Here is a 22,460-nt window from a genome sequence, read left to right as displayed (position 1 = left end):
AAATTGTTTGCAAACGAGTCATGCAGCAGCAGCAGAATGGACCAAAAATGGTTTTATAATTGGCTACTACATTGTAAATATATATTACATTTAGTTGTTCATATGCAGGTGTAGCACAGCTACCGGTTCGAAGGCATCGCACCTTTTAATATTGAGGAGAGCCATTGATGGAGACAATTAGACCTAATGCACTTGTTAATTAGTGTAATGTGTGCTCTGAAACCACTCCATCAGAATCAATCCTTACTTGTGGATCGGTAATTTTTGCTTTAGATTGTTACAAATTTCAGGGCAAATAATACATTATCTAATTTGGTTCAAAAGCATGCTGCGTTTAAAAAAATAAGTTATTTAAAAAAAACGTTCTAACTTCATCCCTGAAACCTAATTAAACGCTATATAAAGGAAAGCTTCAGAGCAAAACAGTTCAGGGACATCCATCAACATGTAATAAGCAAGATGCAAAATGTCAAAGCCTTAAAGGTCCCCTATTATGCAAAATGCACTGTTTGATGTATTGTATACATAAATATGTGTCCCTGGTGTGTAAGGAGACTCGCAAAGTGTCAAACAATACAACCCTCTCTCTATTCCTCCTTACCCACCTCTCTAAAAACGAAGGAACAACGTAGCGGATCCAGATTGGCGTCCGATATGACGTAATATCGGAAATGTGGACCCACGGCCCTATCAGAAACATCGCTATCAGAAACAATGCGCAATGTGTTTTTGAAGTGATCTGTGTTTACATTAGCAAGCATTGCTAACACTCAGAGCTAATGCTGTACTGGGGAGAGTATGTGTAAAGAAGCTGGATATAAAAAGGTACTCTACTTGTGGTAAACCCGCAAGAGAGAAAGCATTTGAGCTCTTTACTGTTTCAGAAATAATCCTTGATGTGGTTTGGAACACAATATGGCGTTTAATCACGGCAGCGTTTAGCTGAGTATCTGCCGGTAGAATTCTCCTGCATGAGCTCTCCTCTCTTTTTCTTTCTTTTCTGTTTGGTATTTTGAGCAAACCACTCAATAGTCATGTTTGTTATATATCTGAGACCTATAATATATGCCTAACAATTGTATAATAGGAGACCTTTAAATGTGATAGGATTAACTACAGATCTTGCCAAAATGTATTCACTTAGGCACATTGGGATTACGTTTTAAATATCTGCTGAGGGGAGATGGACTGCAATGAAGACATTGAGGGATGGCTTGTGAAAATACATATGTCAGCCTGTTTTATTGCAACACTGTCTTAGAAATAGGGAGGGTCATTTAAATACCATGTTAAGCCATGTTAGCAGCTCGTCTCCAGGATGGCAATGTCTTCCTGTCGCTCTGTCAGCAACAATTGCATGTGTTGCCAAGAATATTCTGTTCATGGTACCGTAATGATACCTACTTTCTTTGGTGATTCCCTGACTACACCTCTAGAGAGATCAAGAGGTTGACATTATGTTTTTTTTGTGAAATTGATTAATTTTACAATCTTGGCCTTCCCTAAACTCAACAAACCATCAATCTGTAATTTGTCAAAATCTTTGTTTAAGACCACATTTCAGAAAACATTGTCATGATCTTAGTTTGTGTTTATTTTGAAAGGCTTTTTCTCCTTGTGTCTTGTCTTGTTTTACTTCCTGTCGTTGTGTTTTCCCGCCTGTCTTGTCTGATTGCTTTTATTTATTTTCGTTTTTTTGTTTTACCTTGTATGTCCGCCTGTTCTTGTATCAGCTTTATTTAAGTACAAGTTAACTTTTTGTTATACATGCCTCTCTCTTTTACTGCTTTTGGTTCGAACTTCTTTCTTAAACTTGACAAAAGTATTGGTGGGAAATACTTGTAAACATAAAAGCTGTATATTAGAATGCTGCCATTGGCGTATGCGTTGTTACAAGATTGCGTTTGAGCCGGTGTGGCTCATTTGCTCGACACAGACTTTTTATCTGCATACGTAAAATGTAAACTAGAAAGCTTCTCATAAGAAAATATTGTGCTGTTGTCAAAACAGATTCTGCATCATATTCTGTTTCATAGACATACAGCTCAGTCATTATCCAACTGTTTAATTTGAAAGGAAATATGGACTAAGATCTGGAACAGTGTGATACAAAACTGCCACATTCACTCAAAATAAGCTGTAGCTGTTCTTGCATTAATAACCAACACAGCCATTATGACTGACAGTTTGCGTTTTGAACATAGCAATTGTCAAAACAAGAAAATAATTGAGTAAATTACCACGAGTTGTCAGAGTTACTCGAGGTAGAAGACATGGCAGAGGATTACAAACACATTTCCTAAGAGGCAATGAGCTACGGCTTTTGTTCTCTTTTTAATCTTAAAATCTCTAACATCGATTTGACCAATCTGTGCTCTGGGTTCTCTGGGGCTCTCTAGCAAGAACTCTACATGGAGATTGAAGCCTTTGTTAGTTAGACAGAAACTCTATGCTGCCAGCACATTTTGACAGCCCGATGAATCCGTTTTTGACACTGAACAACTCCAACGAGACAATGAGAGGACAGGTTTTGTTTTACAAGTTTTAATCACTCTGTAAATATCACAGGAAATCCTCCCATGTCCCTTCTGTCATTATTACCGTCTACTTTACTTTTGATGTACTGTCTAGTGCCCAACATGCAGAGAAGAGCAGTCCTGCTGTAGTGGCAAAGACCCATAAATTGCCCATCCCCTTTAGAAACTTGCAGGGTGTTTAATCAGAACTTTAGTGACAAAGCGGTGTGAAGTAGAGGCCAGCAGACAAGCTCCATTGATGCCGTGGCAGGCTGATGATGACACAGCCATGATGCAATGGAGATAAGGAGTAGGAGAAGAGAAGGAGCAGAGAATTAGAGTCATTAGGTATGGGGAGGATTCATTTAGGAAGACAAACAGCTTCATTTAAAGCAAGCCAAGCACAGAGACGGCCTCTCCCGCTTCAAATGGGTTGAAATGTTCATCTTTTCACTGACTGGGGATCCGAGCCGCATCCTCACTCTCTGGGTCTCGAGCGTTAATAGATTATCTGAGGTCTCGCCTGAGGAGCTACAGTCTTTGATTTGCTTTTCAACACATTCTCTGTCCGCTCTCGCTAAAGTAATTCCTCTCCGCTCTCGATTCACCGCTGATATTGTCACAGGCATACTTATCTTGAGCGGTTTGCTGTTGTTGTTTTCTTCCTTGAATGCAGACAAAAAAGCAAGCGAGATAGCAGTCATTTCACGCAGCAGAAAATGCCAAACTCGCTGCCATTACATTTGATTTCTCCCGCATCTCTTTCAATCATAATCTGCTGATGGCTTTGCAGCTGAGAATGAAATTAAAGTTGTGAGCAGCAAACAAACAGATCATGATGATTGTTTGATGAACACTTAGAAACACACAGATACTGTATGATCTCTCTGCAGACTGAAGCAGAAAATGTTAGTTTGTATTGCATCTCTTTTTTTTATTGAATATTACTAAACTTCGGATCAGGCACAGTGAGAGTTTTCAGGTTTGTTATTGACCCAATGCATGCGGGTGTATAGGAAAGCAGGAGGGAAGAGTAGCTTAGCGTGTGTGTGTGTGTGTGTGTGCGTGTGTGTGTGTGTGTGTGTGTGTGTGTGTGTGTGTGTGTGTGTGTGTGTGTGTGTGTGTGTGTGTGTGTGTGTGTGTGTGTGTGTGTGTGTGTGTGTGTGTGTGTGTGTGTGTGTGTGTGTGTGTGTGTGTGTGTGTGTGTGAGAGGTGGATTGCTGCCATTATCCTCGAGTATCAGCACCTTCTCGTGCCTTTATGTTCTCCACGTCACTTGACATAGAGTACATTACATTCAGTACCTTCACACACATAGTACATATTTAGCACTTATGGATACTTTCCTCCCTTTAGAAGGATATAGCAGCTTGGGCAACACTTCATGTTGCTTATGTTTAAGAGGTTCTCTGGGAATAAAAAGCCTCTGCATGCAGACGAGACATTTTCCATGTGAATTATTTCAAGGTGTGTTTGACATTTATTTTATAAAGCCATGGGTATTTCACAAGGTAAGCAGTCCACGCACAAACACGGAGAGAGGACTTGCATTATGTGGCATAAGTGCAGTGAATGTTTTACACCCATACTTTGTATTTATGGCATCTAAATGAAATGCATACAAATAACCTTACAACAGTGCATGAGTCTGTCAAAAGTGGTTCTGTTTGAAGTTGGCTTGATAGTGTCAGTTTCTAAATGTCATACATCAGCGTTCATTCTTCCTTTGAGACATGTTTTACAAGGTTCTCACTTTAAAAAGGTCAGCTGGAACATGAATAAATCATCAGGCTGGCTTCTCAAACCAATGCCAATAAGTTACCTTCAGCTCCATTGGTTAGTTAATTAGATATAGCCTCTGAAACTGTTGTTATTTAAAGGGGCCCCATTATGCCTTTGGGGCTTTTCCCTCTCCTGTAGTGTGTTCTAATGTTTTTTCTGCATGTAAATGGTCGGCAAAGGGTAAAATCCGTTTCTCTCTGACACACTGCCTGATACGCCTCCATTGGACTCCTTTGTTTAATTTCATAACATAATGACACCACTACGTTACACTCACACTTCTTGGCTGGGGCTGCAACATTTTTGTTGTGATATGCTAAGGGGAGGGTCATCTTTAAGCAGTTGACCAGCTAACCAATCAAAGCAGACTGGGCTCTGGTTTCAGACAGAAGGTGGAGAGAGGTGCTGCAGCACAGGCATTATGAGAAAAGTAAAGCCTCTTTTGAACATTAAAGCATTAGAACATGTCACATTAAAGGACAAAAATACAAATATGTACAGTACCTGAAAAATAGCAGAATTGGCCTCTTTAAGCCAGAATCCCTAGCATATGTTGTCTGTTTTATTGTGGGATCAGGGAGACATTGTTTCCCAAAATAACTTGTTGTGGTTAATCAGCTATCAATGCCTTTATTCAGTGGTGAATATGAAGGCTTCATTTTATCTGGTTACGAGGATGTTTCAGAGATGATGAAGCACAATTTGTATTAAGTTTAATCCTTAGATAGTCCTAAGAAGTTAACTTTCACCTAATCAGCATTTTAGTGTGGGCAGCTTTATCTAACGGCACTGGAAAGACTTCACTTGACATTTATGGCACATACTGTACAGTATATCCTGATTGTTTTTTTCCAACCTCTGACCAAAATATTGTTTTACCTTGAAAAGGTGGAGGACACCCATTTTCCAATTACAGATCTTGTCTTTGGGTGTTAATTGCTGACTGTCCTCTGGAGCTGTCTTGGAAGCAGCGTGGATATTTTTAATAACCTCTAATCGCAGTGAAACAGAGAGCAGTAATAGAGAAGAGCCAAGTTGCTTTTTTGACCCAGCATCCTTCACCGAGGTGTAATCTCATACAGAAGCCATGTTCTCTTCCAAAACACAAGTCACTGTGATTCATTCTCCCCAGGCATTAAAACAACAATCACTTTGTTTTGTTTGGGTTGAATTAGGTCAGCGGAGTAGAAAAAAAGCGATGGATCTTATTCGGGTTTTTGGCTTCTTTTTTTTTTAAAACATCATGCTTTGCTCTGCTTTAGAATGTCAGCTGAAGAACATTTCGACATGGCAGAATGAAAACGGTTAAAAAGATAATTAACTTTCAAATAATCATGAGTACACCATGTTTAATTGCAGCCACATTGCGTTATTGCTCTTTTCACATCTGCCAACATCGTTACTGTTCGCATTCCTCCACAAAATCATCAGCATCCAGGCCTACAGCGAGAGAGTGAATCATTCAACTCTTTGGTTATCCCTCTCCTAATATGTGATAATGTTGTGTTTCCAGGCAGCCCTCCAGCCACAGGCACCGGCTCTTTGGTCATCTATCTGGAAGACTATAATGACAACGCCCCCTATGTGGTCCCGTCGGTAGCGCGGGTGTGTGAAGATGACTTGAGCGTGGCTATAGTCGGGGGGCGGGACAAGGACCTTTACCCCAACGCCGCACCCTTTAAGATAGAGCTGGGAAAACAGCCGGGCCTCGACAAAACATGGAAGGTCACCAGGGTCAACTGTGAGTACTTTATTCTGAGGTTTTGTTTGCTCAAAACTTTTTGACATTATAATAGAGTTAAATAGCGGGAAAAGTTTCACCTCTTGGAAAATAACAAACAGGGCTCTGTGAGTTACTTTTTCTTTACCTGCTATTACACGGCCATTATTTTACCTCTCAAGAGCTTTGAGTGTATTCTACACAGGGCTGCCAGAAAGCACTTGGGGGAGGCAGGTGATGGAAAGATAAAATAAACAAAGAAAAATAAGGAAAAAGAGAGTAACAAAAGTAAATTGCAACAGCATTCGACAGCATCAAATATTGACTTATAATATAAGTCGATTTTGAGTACAGACAAGTTACGCCCAATAGATTTGCTCAAGTACTGTACCACAGTGCCATAATTTGAACATTTAAATGTCATGCTACTTTCCACTTCGACTCCACTGCATTTCAAAGGAAGTATTGTACTTACTTAGCAAGTTCAGATTTATGAAAAAAAAGCGATCAATTATTTCAGATTAAACTATCCAACATGATACAAAGTAGTTAAAATGTGAGGTCTACCAGCCGTCACTTTAAAATGTCTCCAACATGAAAAGCATCAATAATAATATTTCAATAATATAAGTCATAATAAAAGCTTCTTTACAGGAAAGAAAAGGTCTTTCACATTAATAATCTAAGTACAGTGTGATTGTAATACTGTTGTGCTATTCCTAAAGTAAGTAAGTACTTTGACGCAAGTATAACATCTGTGTACTTACTTAACAACTAATGCCGTCTGAACTAGAACAGATAACATGACAAAGATGAAGGGAAAAATAATAACAGGATGGAAGGAGGAGGAGGAGGAGGATAGACGAACAAGAAAGAAAGACATTGATTCAGGGTTGCATGACTGGCAGCGCAGTGTGTGTGTTTGAGTGACAGAGCAGAGCTGAAACCTGCCCAGAGGTATTAGCTGTGACTGGCAGCAGGAGAGGGAGGTACAGACACTCCTCAATCACCCCCGCTGGAGAGACAGATAGGGCCCGCTCGTCTGGAATGGACTGGCACTGTGCTCGTCTCCTGTGTGTGTGTGTGTGTGTGTGTGTGTGTGTGTGTGTGTGTGTGTGTGTGTGTGTGTGTGTGTGTGTGTGTGTGTGTGTGTGTGTGTGTGTGTGTGTGTGTGTGTGTGTGTGTGTGTGTGTGTGTGTGTGTGTGTGTGTGTGTGTGTGTGTGTGTGTGTGTGTGTGTGTGTGGAACCACAGGTAGGAGAGCTGGTACGGGTTCACCCCTCATCGCCATACATCTGTGTACATTTAACTTATTTTTTTGTCATGCAACATCTAGTTTTAATCCTTCTTACTACAAATGTTTGGTTTCAGAATCACTCTTTTTACTGAATCACTTCAGTGTTGGACCCTTACAAGTACAATTATGAGGTCCTTTGCATGCTAATAAATACTTCTACTCCACCATAATTTAGAGACACATTTTGCCAAATAAAATATAATCAACAAAGACTTTATTATGTATTATTATCGGCTAACATTCCTTGGTGAAATAAAAAAAAATGCCCAACAGTAAACAAAAGCTCTGTCTTTACCAGCTGAAGAAATTTAAGCAATTGAAACATCAATTCATCATGATTATAATCCAATCAGATTATATATATAATATTCTGAAATTGGCCATTATATCCAAAGACTATCTCAATGTTTGGTATTTATTACAAATTAGTATTTAATGGTGCTTATACTCTTGTACTTTCCTCAAGTAAAATGTTGAATTCAGGACTTTTACTTGAGGATATATTCACTGTGGTATTGTTGATTTTACTTAACTAAAACACCTGAACACTTTGTCCATATTCTTTTTCAAATCAGTCCTTTGAAATTATAAATGTAGACGGTTTAAAAATACATATGGGTGAATGATTGAAGGAATAGTTTGACATCTTGAGAGATGCTCCTATTTACTTTCTTGCCTCGAGTTGGATGAGAAGGTTGATACCGCTCTCTGTCTGTATGATACAAATTAAGTTACTTACAGCAACCAGGTAACAAATTCTCTGAAGATCCCTAATCAACACGTCACATTAATATTTTAATGTTTGATAAAACATGGGAGCTCCCCTGGAGATAATACTGTATATCAACACATTTCAAAGACACTTCCAATAATGTGTCACCCTGCTGTTTTTGTTATCACCTTGGATTTGAGCACGATTCCATGAACACACAACATAAGTAGACTACTGTAGATGTGATTAAACTATCTACGGATTAATAAAGCAGTACTAAGAGATCTGATTGTACATGCTTATCAGGGATTGTAGAAACTTCAGGAAATTCTGCATCTCACACGAGAGTCCTTTTGTATCAAAATACGCAGAGCGAGAGACTTGTGAAATGTTTACTGCTGCCTTTCGAGCACAAAGTCTGACAATGTAAATGTTCTAATTAAATACAAGACTAAAGTCAGCTGATCAGGAGATAACAGCCATGCCAGATGGATGAAATGCACATTTTTTGCAAATTGTGACACATTTCAAAGTAAAAAAAGGCTCCAGAGTTTTCTTTTGTGACTCTTAAGGAAGGGTAAAATCTGATGCAACCCAATGTAACAATCTTACGCAACTTAAGTAGTGCCAATTTGTGTCGCTGCAGTTGTCAGAAGAGGCTTGGCAGTCAGTTACTTAGGGTGCATTAGTTTTGTACATATTTAGTTCTGCTTTGCAAAATAGGATGCTCTTAAATACAGAATAGACGGACAATAGACGGGATGGCGGATTATCATACACTCGCTTTATTTAACCTCCCTCTTCTTCTCTGTTTCCTCCACAGCCACACACTCCAAAATCGTGCTCTTGCACAGTCTGAAGAAAGCCAACTATCAGCTCCCTTTGCTCATCACTGACTCGGGGGTGCCCCCCTTGTCCAACTACACAGAGGTCAAAGTTCAAGTGTGCGTCTGCAAGAAGAACAAGATGCACTGCAGCTCCGCCCACTCCCACCGCGCCAGCCTTCTCGTGCTGCTAGCAACACTCCTGCTTGCCCTACTCTGTAAGTAACCTTCAACACCACCACACAGACCAAATGAGAACTGAAAATGGAGGGTTCTATTCTGCTCATTTTCAGGTTCATAATTGTATTTTGTTCCTCTACTGTGAAATGTTGACATGCTTTAATGTTAAAAAAGCTCTTTATTGTCCTCCTACTGCCTGAGCTGCAGCACCTCTTTTCACCCTCTGTCTGAAACCAGAGCCCATGATTGGTTAGCTTGCCGGCTCTGTTGTGATTGGGCAACTGCTTAGAGATCTCCCGCCCCTTAGAGAAACTGCCTCTGGAGGAACTGCTGGGATGTTAGCCTTTGCAGACCATTTACCTGCACAAAAAACTACCCAACACACTACAGGAAATTAAAAACACCAAAAAGCATATTAGGGCCTCTTTAAAAACGGATTTGTGCTTAGTCAATATGGTATTTTGCTTCCAGTTTATCATTTGGAGAGAAATCATTACAGACATGATGTAAAATATATAAAAGTGTAGCATTTCATTAAAGTTCTCTTGTGTATTGGTGCACATCAATGCACATTAATTGAGGCATTTGGCTATTGTGCTTCTTGCATCCATGTTGCAAAAGAATGCGTTCACTTTCCTTTTTATTTTCTTCCTGCCATGCCTCGGGCCCTCCCCCGGGCCCTCCCCAGGAAGACAAACTTGAATTTACTCCAAACATCTCAATTCAAGCCATTAGCAATAGCATGAATAATTCAGCCTCCCCCATTCAGAACACAGACGTAATGGAGGACGTCCAACAGCTAGTTTTTTGGAACGAAAGATCATTTCCAACTTGAAGTCACCCAGATCCAGCGTTTGTTCTCTTTAGTTTGTAGTCGGGATCGCTGTATGCCGCATGCGGGGTACAGCGGGAGGGATTCTGATAGTAAGGAGAAGAACAAGAAGAGTATTAACAATAGGGTAAAAGAAAATTAGAAATGACTGGAAAAAGCCAAATGAGATTTCAGGCCTAAAGCTGGTCCAGTCGTAATTTTAACACCTTTTTTTCCCGTTGATTTGTGTTTGACTGTGAAATGTTCATTGAAGACTAACACGCTTCTCCTTTCTCTATCATCCCATGTCTTTTTGTTCTATTGATCTTAAAATCTTTTTCCTGCCTCTCAATTCCAGTTGATCACTCCTGCTTGTGTATTCTGTCTGTTTCCTGTCTCTCATCCTTCAGCTCTCTCTGTCGCTGTTCCCCCCCCCCCCCTCGAACCACTTCTCCTGCTCGTATGCTTGCTCTCTACTTAGCGCTCTTCACTCACCATAATTCTTCGCTTACAGGCAGAATCTCTTCAGCTCATCTTCTCATTTTCTCTAATATCTGTGCATCACGGCATCTAACATTTCCCATCGATCTTCCTCCGGCTATGGATCAACCTGTCTGTCGGTGCATATATTTTTTTACAACTCTCATCCATAGCAGATGAATATGCTGTGTATATGAAGATTTGTTTGATCATCCTGTTTTCCTTTTAAACTGACAATGCTTGGCAGGCAACAGCAAAAGCACGGCGTTGACGGAGCATTAGTTGTGGTTCCACTACACACTAATCATGAGCGTAAGCCGATGCTGCGTCAGCGTTAGTGGGCGGCCATCCACTTCTCGGGAAAGTTTCATGGCAGAGATCCTAAGTGCAAGCCAGCTGGAACAGTCAGTTCGCTTTTTCACACTCTCCTTCATTTAGAAATATGTTGTTATGCTGTTGCCATGGGAGCAGCCGCTGCGTCTGTACTAAAAAGCATGATAATTGGTTGACATGCCGAGATGACATTGGAAAGTCTTCACCGCAAGGATGTCCTTTGACTCTGAACGACAGTAGCATTCATTACCCCACTGTAAACAGTTCGGTGATGGACGGTGGCATTCATTAGCCAAATAGCTGCTCCAGGTGACACATCCTCGGGCCGCCGGGTTCTGAGCCGCTGTACGTGTCCATTCATTTGGACGGGAGCATGTTTGCAAAGTCAGAACAGACGTTTTTAACTCTGGAGCTGGAGTACAGAGAAGTAACAAGGTCGCTGCGTGAATCCATTGGGAATCTCAGATAGCAATGCAGCCGGGAAACAGAAGTTCCACCGATTCAGACTCAGAACATGTTTATACACACACACACACACACACACACACACACACACACACACACACACACACACACACACACACACACACACACACACACACACACACACACACACACACACACACACACACACACACACACACACAGGCGCCCAGAGAGATGACTCCTGCTCGAGCTCATCACACAGACCGGTGCTGGGGACAGATAGAGGGGACTGATCACTGCAGTGTATAGTCAGATAGTCTGACAGGGAGGCAGAGAGGATCCTGTTTCAATTCCCTTATCTCCACGCTGAACCCTGACCCTGCAGGAGAGAGATGAGGGGAAGGAAAATGGAAAAAGCCAGAGGGGAAGGAATTGGGAAAAGAGACGAGAATAAAGGTGTGGAGATTAAACTCTTCTGTTTTGTTCTGTTTTTGCCCACCGGGCTGCAGGCGTATGCACGGCCACGCAGCAGTACAGTTTTCTACATTTGTCTGGCTCCTCACGTCTCTATCTGCCTTACCTTATGCCCCCTCTATTCTGGCTTTCTCTCTCCCTCAAGTCCCCAACACCGTCTATTAAACACAAATTGTATGTATAAAAAGATAAGTCATGTAATTATGTTTTTAATCAATATAATTAGATAACATTTCATTTATTCATTTCGACTGATTAAAAAGTGTTTGGCAACATATGTCCCTTTTTAACTTGAACTTGAATTAGCTACCAGCCAGTACAAAAATACAGACGGATGAATCAACCGTTTCATCCAGATTTCACAACATATCCTGAGGTAAGTACTCTGCAACTTCTTCGCCAGTTTTCCAGTTGCACAGCATCTGAAAACTGCAAAGTACATTCACATTCAGTATTGTACTACGATACAATTATGGGGTACTTTACATTTCTGCTCCACTAGATTTTGTCAGCCTATATCATACTTTTTAGCCCACTTCAACTTTAGTTACTTTTTCAATTTGTAGTATTAGCTAATACAAAATATAAATCAATTATCAACTCAACTATGACATAAAAACTATAAAAATTACTTGAGGCAGACTGGCAGTATGCAGCAATTTAAATTAGCTTTACATTTACCAGTTGTGATGAACACATTAATCCATCAATAATCGTAATCCAATAATTAAAGATTCTTTAATGAGCCATTATGCAGTAGAGGTACTTTTACTTTTAGGAAGTATACTGCAATGCTAGTACTTCAGTACTTTTTTTTTCTTAAATTAGATTTTTGACTGCAGGAATTTTAATTTTAACAGAGTATTTCTACAATTTACAATGTTTACTTTTAATTCAGTAAAACATCGGAGTACTACTACCACCAGTGGTTGAAAAGATCTGCAAAAGCAACCAATGTCTATCTAAGCCTTGAACTCCTTCTGATATGAGCAAACCTTTGCTAGAAAAGAGAACTCAAATACAACCATAATGAAATAGGGACTTGACATCGAGCTATTATTTGAATAGAAGATGTCGTACTCTCCATTGCCTCATCTGCAGGTAAAAGTTACGACACATGGCAACGGTTCCAAGTTAACTTAAACAGGGGGAAACTTTAAAACCAGAACCTACATTCGTCCATTAGGGGTTATGATGTAGGCTAAGTCCACTGGGACTCAGTCGATGTTCAGAATAATGATGTCACAACTCCTGGATGGAAAAGGCAAGCAATGGCATTCAATCCTGACTGTAATTATAATTCCTCGACAAACCAAATTAGAAGTATACTGTATGAATATATTTAACACGAGACAGGGTAGTTCTTTGTTCTCTCTGTCTGAGGCGTTAAGTTATGTAACACAAGACAAAACAACAGTTGTTCTGTGCATCCTCTGTTTAAAAACTGTGCAGAGGGCATCTAATCTCAAATCTCTGCAGCAGTTAGTATTTTGTGTGCGTTTGTGTTTGGACTGCAAGTAATGTTTTTCTGTGTGTCCGAGAGTTTATACGAGATGGGAGAGAGAAAATGATTTAAAACTGAAAAAATCTATCTTGACAAGTAGCCCACTTAAGTTCCATATTCCAAAACAACCGAAGCAATTCGCATTGGTGTATTTTCGACAAACTCAAACAAGATAGTGCGAGGCTAAATTAGTCTCCATAAAATATCACTCCAATCAAGCGAACTGAGGAAGTTGATGTTTGTTTAGGAGGAAGATCATGTCTCCCCCACTGACAGAATTTCTCAGGGTGTGTGTACCTACTGGAATAATTAAAATGGTATGTGGTTTGTGACGCTTGCATGTTAATATGTTGGGGATCTTTAATTGCTGTCAGTCTGATCTCACCTTACCCGTACCTTCAAACATCCGCACTTTTTCCCACCGGCTCCTTCAGCAGCGCTCAGCTCAGCGGAACCAGAAGCCAAGTCCTCACTGGCTTCCCGTCATTGCTCTCAGCCCTTTAACACTCAACTGGGGTTGTTTTTCAGACCCTTAAATAATTTATGTAACCCTGCAGGACAGATAGGGGGGGTGAGCGTGCGCCTGTGTGTGCAGAGGGCCAACATATAGGCCTACTGTGTCTTCTTACGAGACCTTTATTTGCTGTTGCAGGATTGGCAGCTAAATCCCCCCGTTTCAAGGGCCCTACTTTCTCTCCCCTCCATTGTGAGCTTTTCTTTTGTGATCACTGTGACTCTCACACACACACATATATATATATATATATATTCATACACCATAGATTACCATAAAGTAGGGAACAATTAGGGTATTATCCTACATTTCTGCAGAGGGAAATGCCTGCGGATACATAGAGCCAAATCACAGACACACACTCAGACTGAGGGTGTTAGACGGCCGTGTGAAAGCATCCATTGTGCACCTGTGACAAGACTTCCTAAATGGACAAACTAAGTGCAGTCAATACGTGCTCCCATAGGCCGCGGATGCACACAAAAAAGAACAGCTGCGCATAAGAATGAGTCCTAATTTTAAAAGTAATTACAAGCAGGAATGGTCCGCTCTCATGACAAGACAGATGACCACACTGCCCCCTATCAGTAACCATGGGAACTGTTCTCATTCACTATCTTCTCGCAACAGCCTCACTGTTGCTCAAAATGAATTTCCAAAAGTGTATTATGTGTTGCTGGAGGCAATAACACATTGGATATCATTTTAAATAATTTGTGTTGTTCACCTATAGGTGGTTTGGACACTGTTATTTCCCAAAGTCAGTGTGTATGAATGTGGCTTATTGTGGATGTGAAATAAGATGATCAAATAAAAAACCTCAGGGAACCAGATGCTGATGCTCTTAACCATACTACTCTTACTTTCATACACACGCACTTATTCCCATTTCATCCCACTCTGCAGCAATTCACCCCTGCACATGGTCCATTTAGGAGGGTCTATGAGCTCAAACCACTAAAATCTCCCGCATGCAGGATTACGGGCTTCAGCTGCAGATTTGTTGCTAGTTGTAATGCACTGCAGAGAACTGCTTCTCTCCGTGTTTCTCTGTAATTTCAGCAAGAGTAATAATGTAAATCCAAGAGTAAAGGAGAGAGAGAGTGAGAGGGTGGAGTAAAAACAAAGCATTTACCATTAAACACAACAAACAGCTCCCAGCACAGATGCCACTAATTTACCTCCATCCCCTCGGGGGGGTTTGAGTCCACACTATTCCTCCTCGCTGATCCCTCGCTTCGCTCTGACAGCCACTTTTCCTCTTGCTTCTCCAGCTCTACACTAATCCCCTCCTAGCTATAGAGACAGGATGTTTAGGGGCTTATTTACTCTTGTAAAAATATGGCTTTTCACAGCTCGCTTTGAAGACACCTCACCTCAGAGTGTGTGTTGGACGGGTTGTTTCTGCCTTCAGATCAAGCTGTCAGGGTTATTGATCTCTAACTGTGATATGAACTTCAATGAGGTGCACCGTTTCTTAAGTCAAAAGCTTTTAAGCAAAGAAGCTATCACTCTCAGTACTGGTTGTTATAAAGTCAAAGCTATAAGCTATTTTAAGTTTTCCAACTAGTTAACACTGAGTAATGGCTTTAATCAGATTCAGAAATGTAGAACCTCGTTGCTAAATTTCTGTAACTATACTGATATGTAAGTGTAACCATTTTGAAGGAGGCCTTTTATGCTTTTTTGGAATTTCCCTTTCCTCTAGTGTGTTATAGGGTTTTCTGCATGTACATTTTTTGCCATAAAGTTGCCAAAATTAAGTCTCGATAATTGTTTAAGCTGTTGTTGTCAACGGGATGAGGTGACAAGAATGTGAAAGACAGTGCCAAGGCTATGAATTTATATTCGGTCTGGTAATTCTGTGTAGAAATACACAGGCCCTTCTCAAATCTGATATTCAGACTTTAATACAGGTGTAACAAATAACATTCATTCTGGCAGTGTAAAATGTACATGTTCATGCCGAGTTTAACTTGAATTGAATGCCACCATCTAATGAGATGTTTGGCTTGTCACCTGTCAACATTTCCACTGTGAAAAACTTATATTAAACTCCACTAATCTTTTGCCTCCAGTTCTGCTCATTTAAATTATACTGTGACAACAATTCCCATAATCCTGGGGGCAGAAAAAGTTCCTCAAGCAGCTAATGATGTGATCCAAAGGAAAAAGCAGGGTTAGTTCACCATCCAGAATCAAAACATTGGATAGGAATATGTTGAGATGTTCAAATGTATTGTTAAATATTTTTCAAATAATTCCAAATTGTCTTTCATCAATATTGTACAAATCTGCCACATGTCTTTCTATTTACTTTGCTAGCCCAACAAAAAAGTGACTTTCCGGATTTAATTTTACATAATCAATATGTCATCTATCTCAACTGCTGTTTCTTACCACCGTACAGTATAAAGGGCTGTCCCATAGTTGAGGCTGGGAGATTGGTTGTTCAAGTTACCAATCCACTACATTAACTGTTTTAATGTATTATGAATAAAGAAATGATTCTCAAAAAATAAAAATGAGATTAGACGGACTAATAGAACAGTAGAAAAATGTATTTCAAAACCGTACCAAGACACAATAAACTCACCTAACCCTCTTGGTTAAGACTTTCTACTGTTCCAAAAATGACCAACTCTAGTCGGTCGAAATTAACCAATCATGAATCTGAACTGAAAGATTAGGCTGATTGGTCCAGTAGAAGGCGAGATTAACATTTGACAAAGACAGATATGTCTATCTCTGTCACATGAACACGAAAGCACACAAACACACATACACACACAGAAACATTAGAACAAACGCATGATCGCCTGTCGTATTTAATAATGTGAAATTCAATGGACAATGAAATCTTTACTTAACATTATCATACATAGTCTAGTCAAAAACGAATTTCTGTGATCTGTTCTTCTGTGGTTTATTGTAGCGCTAACTCCTTCATTAAAATCTGGGTTGGTAGGGCTCATCAACTTCTACTATAGTCAGCGTTACCCTGACAGATTCCCTGTCTTCCCCTGTAATGTTTCTTCTTCATGCTGCAACGCCGCTGTTTCCTGTCTAGCAGCCGTGACATACCTGAGCTAATCAACTGTCACCCTTTTCTCCTCTCAGCAATTAAAAAAAGCTGGAAAATGGTAACTGTTCTCTCCAGTGTCCTATTTGATTCTTCCTCGCCTCCCGCAGCTTGTTAAATTTACATTTTACGCATTAGGCTGAGGCTTTTACCCAGAGAGACTTACATTAAGGGGAGACATAAGCTCAGTCTACATCAATGAGGCGCTGGGATTCTCCATCAGGTCATCCATATAGGGTTTGAGGCGAAATGTATTCCTTTCTGTCTGGTGTTGTGAAATGGAAATAGGCTCATTTTCTAGCACAGGTAGCTGTTTTACACAAGGTGTTGGAACAGAAGGGTGACAGAGAAGATTGGTTATATATAAACTTTAGCTTGTTTACGCTCTATATACTTTTTCCCAGGAGGGAGATGAGCAAATATTATGTTGGTACTGTGAATGTCACCCTCATATATCACATGAATAAGTCGGTATGTGTGTGCATCCTTGTTTGAGAGTTGTATATGGATCAAAAACCTAATTCTAATTCCGCTAGCCGTAACCGTGACTCATTTATAACTCAGCCAACCTCGGGTAGAGTGATTATATTTTGTTCATCTCTATCCTTCTCGCTTCCTCTTCTTACTCACTAATTTCTCTTTTCATCTGTTCCTGACCTATACGTTCATAGCCTGTTTCTGTGCGGAAGCTGAGGTGAATTGATTCACCAACGTTTTTTCATGTCAAGGCCTTGCCTTTCTTTATACACATGGGGAGAATTGCTTATTTGTTATAACCAGTTCTGCATGTGAGGTGAAACAGGGCTGCTAGAGTCTCATTAGATTTGCAAAAACCAATATCTGAGTCTCCAGTGCCTCTGAGTGTTTCTCGACTTTTATTTCCTTTTTTGGGGAACACTTAGTCCTGAGCGTTATGAAAGGGAGGCATTGGGAGAGAAACAATGGAGAAAGAAAAATCAATTGATACACCCCCCAGCCACCCAGCCACCCATCCCACATCTCCTATTCCATACTCTCCATCCTATTAGATATTCACCCCCATTCAGGCACGCTTCGATCACTTTCAGAATTTTGTGAAGTGTACACTCCAATTCATTTTAGAATGTCTGCAAAAACTTTAGTCCACATTCCTCAAGACCGCTCCCTAATCTTATAGAAGAGAGAGAGAGAGAGAGAGGTAGATGTGGAGGAGGATAAAGACAGGAAGACTTATTGGCATGTCAATAGTCGAAACGCATGACGGCTCTGTCTGACTGATACTGACTGCCAACTTATTAAACAAAGCACACAAGAGCTGTGACCTCCACTGTGGGAGTAACAGTGCAGCCCACTCATGTGTTTTCACAATGGAAACCCTGAGAGCGTAATGCAACAGTAAACCCTTTAGAAACAAACACTAGCTATGACAAAATGACACCTCCAAATTGCTTGTTTTACACCACATTTTGCTAGATTAGCAGTAAAAGGCAAGGCTTAAAGGTAAGCCTGTTAAGGAAGGCGGCGTGGTACACCTGATCTGTTCTTCGCAGTACCCACTGCATCTCTGAACTGATGAGTTTTACTAACAGTGTACTCCATATGGAAGCTGCGCCTTTCTTTGCTACATAATTAACTTTAAATTGCACATATTACATGTGTCTCTGTGTGAATTATCCTGTAAAGTCTGTTGAAATGTATAGATATCTTAGATATGTATATTCTCTAACACATTTTGTAAAATCGAATACATACACAACCACATGCAAACAGGCTGATGCCAGTTTGTGCCGCGCCATTGTTGGGGGTCTTTGCTCAGGGGCACCTTGGCAGTGCCAACAAGCTGAACTCTCCCTCTACCAGTCCAGACGTATGAATTTGGTCCAATCGGGACTTGAACTGGTGACCCTCTGGTTCCCAAGTCCCTACAAACTGAGCCACTTCCACCCCAAAACAGTCCCTAGGGAGGTGTTCCAGGCACGTCCAGCTGGAAAGAGACCAAGGGGTAGACCTAGGACCAGGTGGAGGGATTATATCTCTTCGCTGGCCTGGGGGCGCCTTGGGGTCCCCCAGTCAGAGTCGGTTGATGTGGCCAGGGAAAGGGAAGTTTGGGGCTCTCTGCTGGAACTGCTACCTCCGCGACCCAACCAAGGATAAACGGGAGAAGATGGATCATTGGCCCTTTTCTTTTGAGCTTTGTTGGTGTCTTCGAGGAAGTTCATTTCAAAAATCTTCCAACATTCCTTTTGTATTAAAATGCAATGTTGTGTTGAAACAATTTTTAAATTATTGTTTTGCTCTTCATGCAAAAGCAAGTAACGTGGCTTTGTATGTTTATGAAGTTAGCCATGTACAAAACACCTTAAAACATGTAGAGAAATGAAGTGACGAATAATGTCTATGTAAGAACTTTTTTGATATAGAAACAGAGTGAAACCATTTACTAAATCTGCAACCCAGAGCATCTGATGAGTTGTCTCACACCATTCAAAAATACATCAATTGTAAAAAGTGTATATTTGCTAAACAACATTCTGAATCACTTTATCATAGCAGTTAATGCATATTTTGGATCAGGCTTTTATTGCTCATTGAGGATTTCATCTTTTATGTTTATGTAATCCTCATACTCTACCAAGTGCACTTGGGAAGTGTGTGGTGCTCGTATGCACAGTACAATTTGAATTTAGTAGAAGCAAAGTGACCTCCTCCTGAACTTACAGTGAACAGTGTGGTAGCAACTGGACCTGCGTGTGGAATTATTTCAATATCTTTCAATTTAGTGTGGCTGCTTGACTCCTACTTCGTCCTAACGTGTAGTTTAAGGACACTGTAGATGCCCAGAGCGCCATATCAAACCCAGTCACATCAGAAAGAATATTAAAAAGGAGAAAGGGAAAGAAAAAGAGGCGAGCCAATGACCAAACTGACGAAGAGTGAGAAGGGTTTCTGTCGAATGCTCAGCCATCTCCAAGTATGTCAGAAATAGGGAGCAGACTTGGAGGAGATGTCTGGCAGAGAGGCAATCAATAAACTCTCACATTTCAGACTGCACTGTGAGCGTGTGTGTACGTGTGTCTGCAGCTGTGTGTGTTTACTGGACTACGTGGGTGTTTGTTCGTATCCAATTTTGAACCAGCTCGTTGTGAGCAATTCTACCAGACTGATGACACAAACTGTCACATTACCAGGGAACATACCCTACCGTTTTCTCTTTTTGGATTCAATCAAACACTGTATCACAAGGGAAAACACAGCATCAGTTCAAATTAACATATGTTCTGTGATGCCTTAAAGCTCACAAGTTCTCGTAAAAGAGGATGTGTGAATCGAATCAAGAGGAGAGCTCAGTCCAGGCTCATTTGTTGAACACATGGCCGTATTCTCTACTTCCAAGCTGTACTCAGCACCATAAGCTGTACTCATTTCCAAGGAACAAGTATTCTACGAGTACACGTCAGGAGCCAATTAATCTCCACTGCGCTCGCTCCAGAAAGTGTGTCATGATGACATAATAAATCAAAAGCTCGGTGCACTTCTCCACACTTTAAAGTTAGCGGAGTTGCTTGTGTTCAGCCGTATCGATCCAATTGTCCAGGATGTTGGGGAAGGTACAGGCTGACACAGTTCCAGGATGGACTTTCACATTAAAGTCAATTACCTGGTTGTTACTGCCTGAAAGTGGACTAAGAGTGAACAATTATAACTTCTCTGTTCTGTCCTTACTGAATCTTTAACGATGCGATACCATCACCTGTCCTGTGTAATTGATTGCAATGGATCTGCTTCAGTGATGACCTTTACTTTACAGTATCTCCTTTTTTTCTCCTCTCTTTCCCACCCTCCTCCTTTCTTGTATCCTCTCAACTTCCCCCCCTTTCTCCTCTGCCTTTAAATCTCCTCTCCCTCCAGGCCTGTAGATTCTGCTGAAGCCTCCCGTAGTCCTTTTTGCAACACTGAAAAGCAACAACTTATCTCCCCCTACGCAACCCAGGCTTAGGAGAGCAGAAGAAGAAGACGAAAAAGAAGATGAAGAAGCGAGAAGGAGTCTTCTCACCGGGAGAAATCAAACAAGAAAACACACACAATCCCCAGTGGCACAACTGCTGTATAACACCACTCTGCGTTTTTTACCAGTCTCTCACTTATCCTCTCGCCGCTCTCGTCTCCTTCTCTTCATCTTTACTTTCCTTGTGGCATGTGTCCTTCTGCACTTCAGTGTTCTCTCATCTCATCGCCTCATGTTTTCCTCACTCCATTTTTCCTATCCCCTTTTACTTCCTCCACCATCGAGATGGTTTTCATTGTATTCCTTTTTGGCACCATTACACTGGCAGACAACGTGTGGTGTTAGCAGTGTTCATGGCAACACGCCACATCCGTAGGAGATACTTGAAACAACATGTATATTGATATTGTAACAAAACTAAAGCTATAAATCAATTGCGTATTGGACCTCACCTTAAACCTCTGGTCTTTCCCACAGTTAATCCAAAAAGTCCTGCTTCCTTTTTTCCCTCCTTCCCCCGTCTTCTTTTCCCCTCTGCTTGATCCTTCCTTTTCTCATCCTCCACCTGCATATACATAATCCCCCCATCAATCTGCCTCTCCTTCCCTGTCTCCCCCGTCTCTCTATCGACCTCTGTGACTCTCGGCGGGGCCAGGGAACACTGCGAAGGCTGAGCTACTGTCCTGGTCGGAGAAGAGCATTGACTTTTTGATGTGTTCTTTTCTTTTCTTGTCACAGACTGTGTTTGATCTTGTTTTCCTCTTTAAGTGGAGAGAACAAAGCCTGTTTCTTTGTCTGCAGTGGTTGTGGTCTTTTAGGACAAGGTGGTAGCCATAAGCCTTCAAAGTCAGAAACTCTCTGGAGTCCTTTCTTCGATTTGCTTCTGTTTTTATTGCATTAGTTGTCATGGAGTGGAAAACAGTATATCTTTATAGTAACGGTGTAAACTTTAAAAAAAAAAGTACTATTATATAAATATTTTTATTTTTTACCATTGTATAAATATACAGTATTGATTAACTTAAGTACTTTGATTGCAAGTTCTTTTGTCACCCACACAGTGAGTAAATAAAAAAGAGGAAAACCTTTTTTCTGTGAATTTTAGGCACTATTTCTAATGCTATTGATGTGTTGACTATTTTACTGTAACATCTTTTTATGTTTATTTTTTTATAATTTTGAAATCTGTGATTAATAGCAGAATCAGGAGTCTTGTTTTGATGGCTGCCATGTGTTTAGGTTTGATTTTGTCCCCCGTCAATTCTGCCCTCTCATGTTCTCTCTCCATCCGTCATTACAAATCACCAGAAGATGTGTAAGAAGAAAAAAAAGAATGTGGTTTTGGTGGATAGATTTTTGCTTTGTTTCTCTTGCGCTCATCAAAAGAACGTATCGTGTGTGGGGTTTTGTGGAAGAAAAACCGTAAAGTAAAAGATGACATTTTGAATGAGTTACGTCTGTCTTTTGCACTAATTTAATAAAGCCGTTACTGAAAATTCCCACAATGCTGTTTTTTTTAATTGTGTTTACTCAATGACTTTTTCATCTCTAAAATAAGCTGTGGGCACATTAGCCGTGTGTGTTAGCAATTATATCATATACCTTTTGCATTCATCATTCAATTTCACTTAAAGAAATAGTTTAACATGCAAAATATGCTTATTGTACTTTTGTACTGTAAATTGAATCAAATATAAGCCAATGTCTTCAACTGTAACCAGTAGAAGATTAGCTTAGCTTAGCATAAGAGGGAACAACCTGGCACCCTCTATCCAAATGTATGCAAACATACATTGAAGGCTGCTTTTCATTGATGATAGT

The 22,460-nt window shown here is 40.5% G+C and overlaps 1 protein-coding gene across 1 annotated transcript in view; it reads left to right on the top strand.

Annotated features, from left to right (window-relative positions):
* cdh13 (cadherin 13, H-cadherin (heart)) overlaps window positions 1–22,138 on the top strand; it is a 385,568-nt gene extending 363,430 nt beyond the window's left edge. Inside the window, exons 13-15 of the mRNA XM_079681783.1 lie at window positions 5,812–6,039; window positions 8,850–9,068; window positions 20,543–22,138. Coding sequence (XP_079537909.1) covers window positions 5,812–6,039; window positions 8,850–9,068; window positions 20,543–20,550 — 455 coding nt within the window. The 3' untranslated portion in view covers window positions 20,551–22,138. The remainder of the gene's footprint in view (window positions 1–5,811; window positions 6,040–8,849; window positions 9,069–20,542) is intronic.
* The last annotated feature ends 322 nt before the right edge of the window (window positions 22,139–22,460 follow it).

Source organism: Notothenia rossii (assembly GCF_949606895.1).
Source record: "Notothenia rossii genome assembly, chromosome: 5".
Lineage (NCBI taxonomy): Eukaryota > Metazoa > Chordata > Actinopteri > Perciformes > Nototheniidae > Notothenia > Notothenia rossii.
The sequence above is the reverse complement of the archived record's forward strand: the minus strand, read 5'-3'. Positions and strand labels throughout refer to the sequence as shown.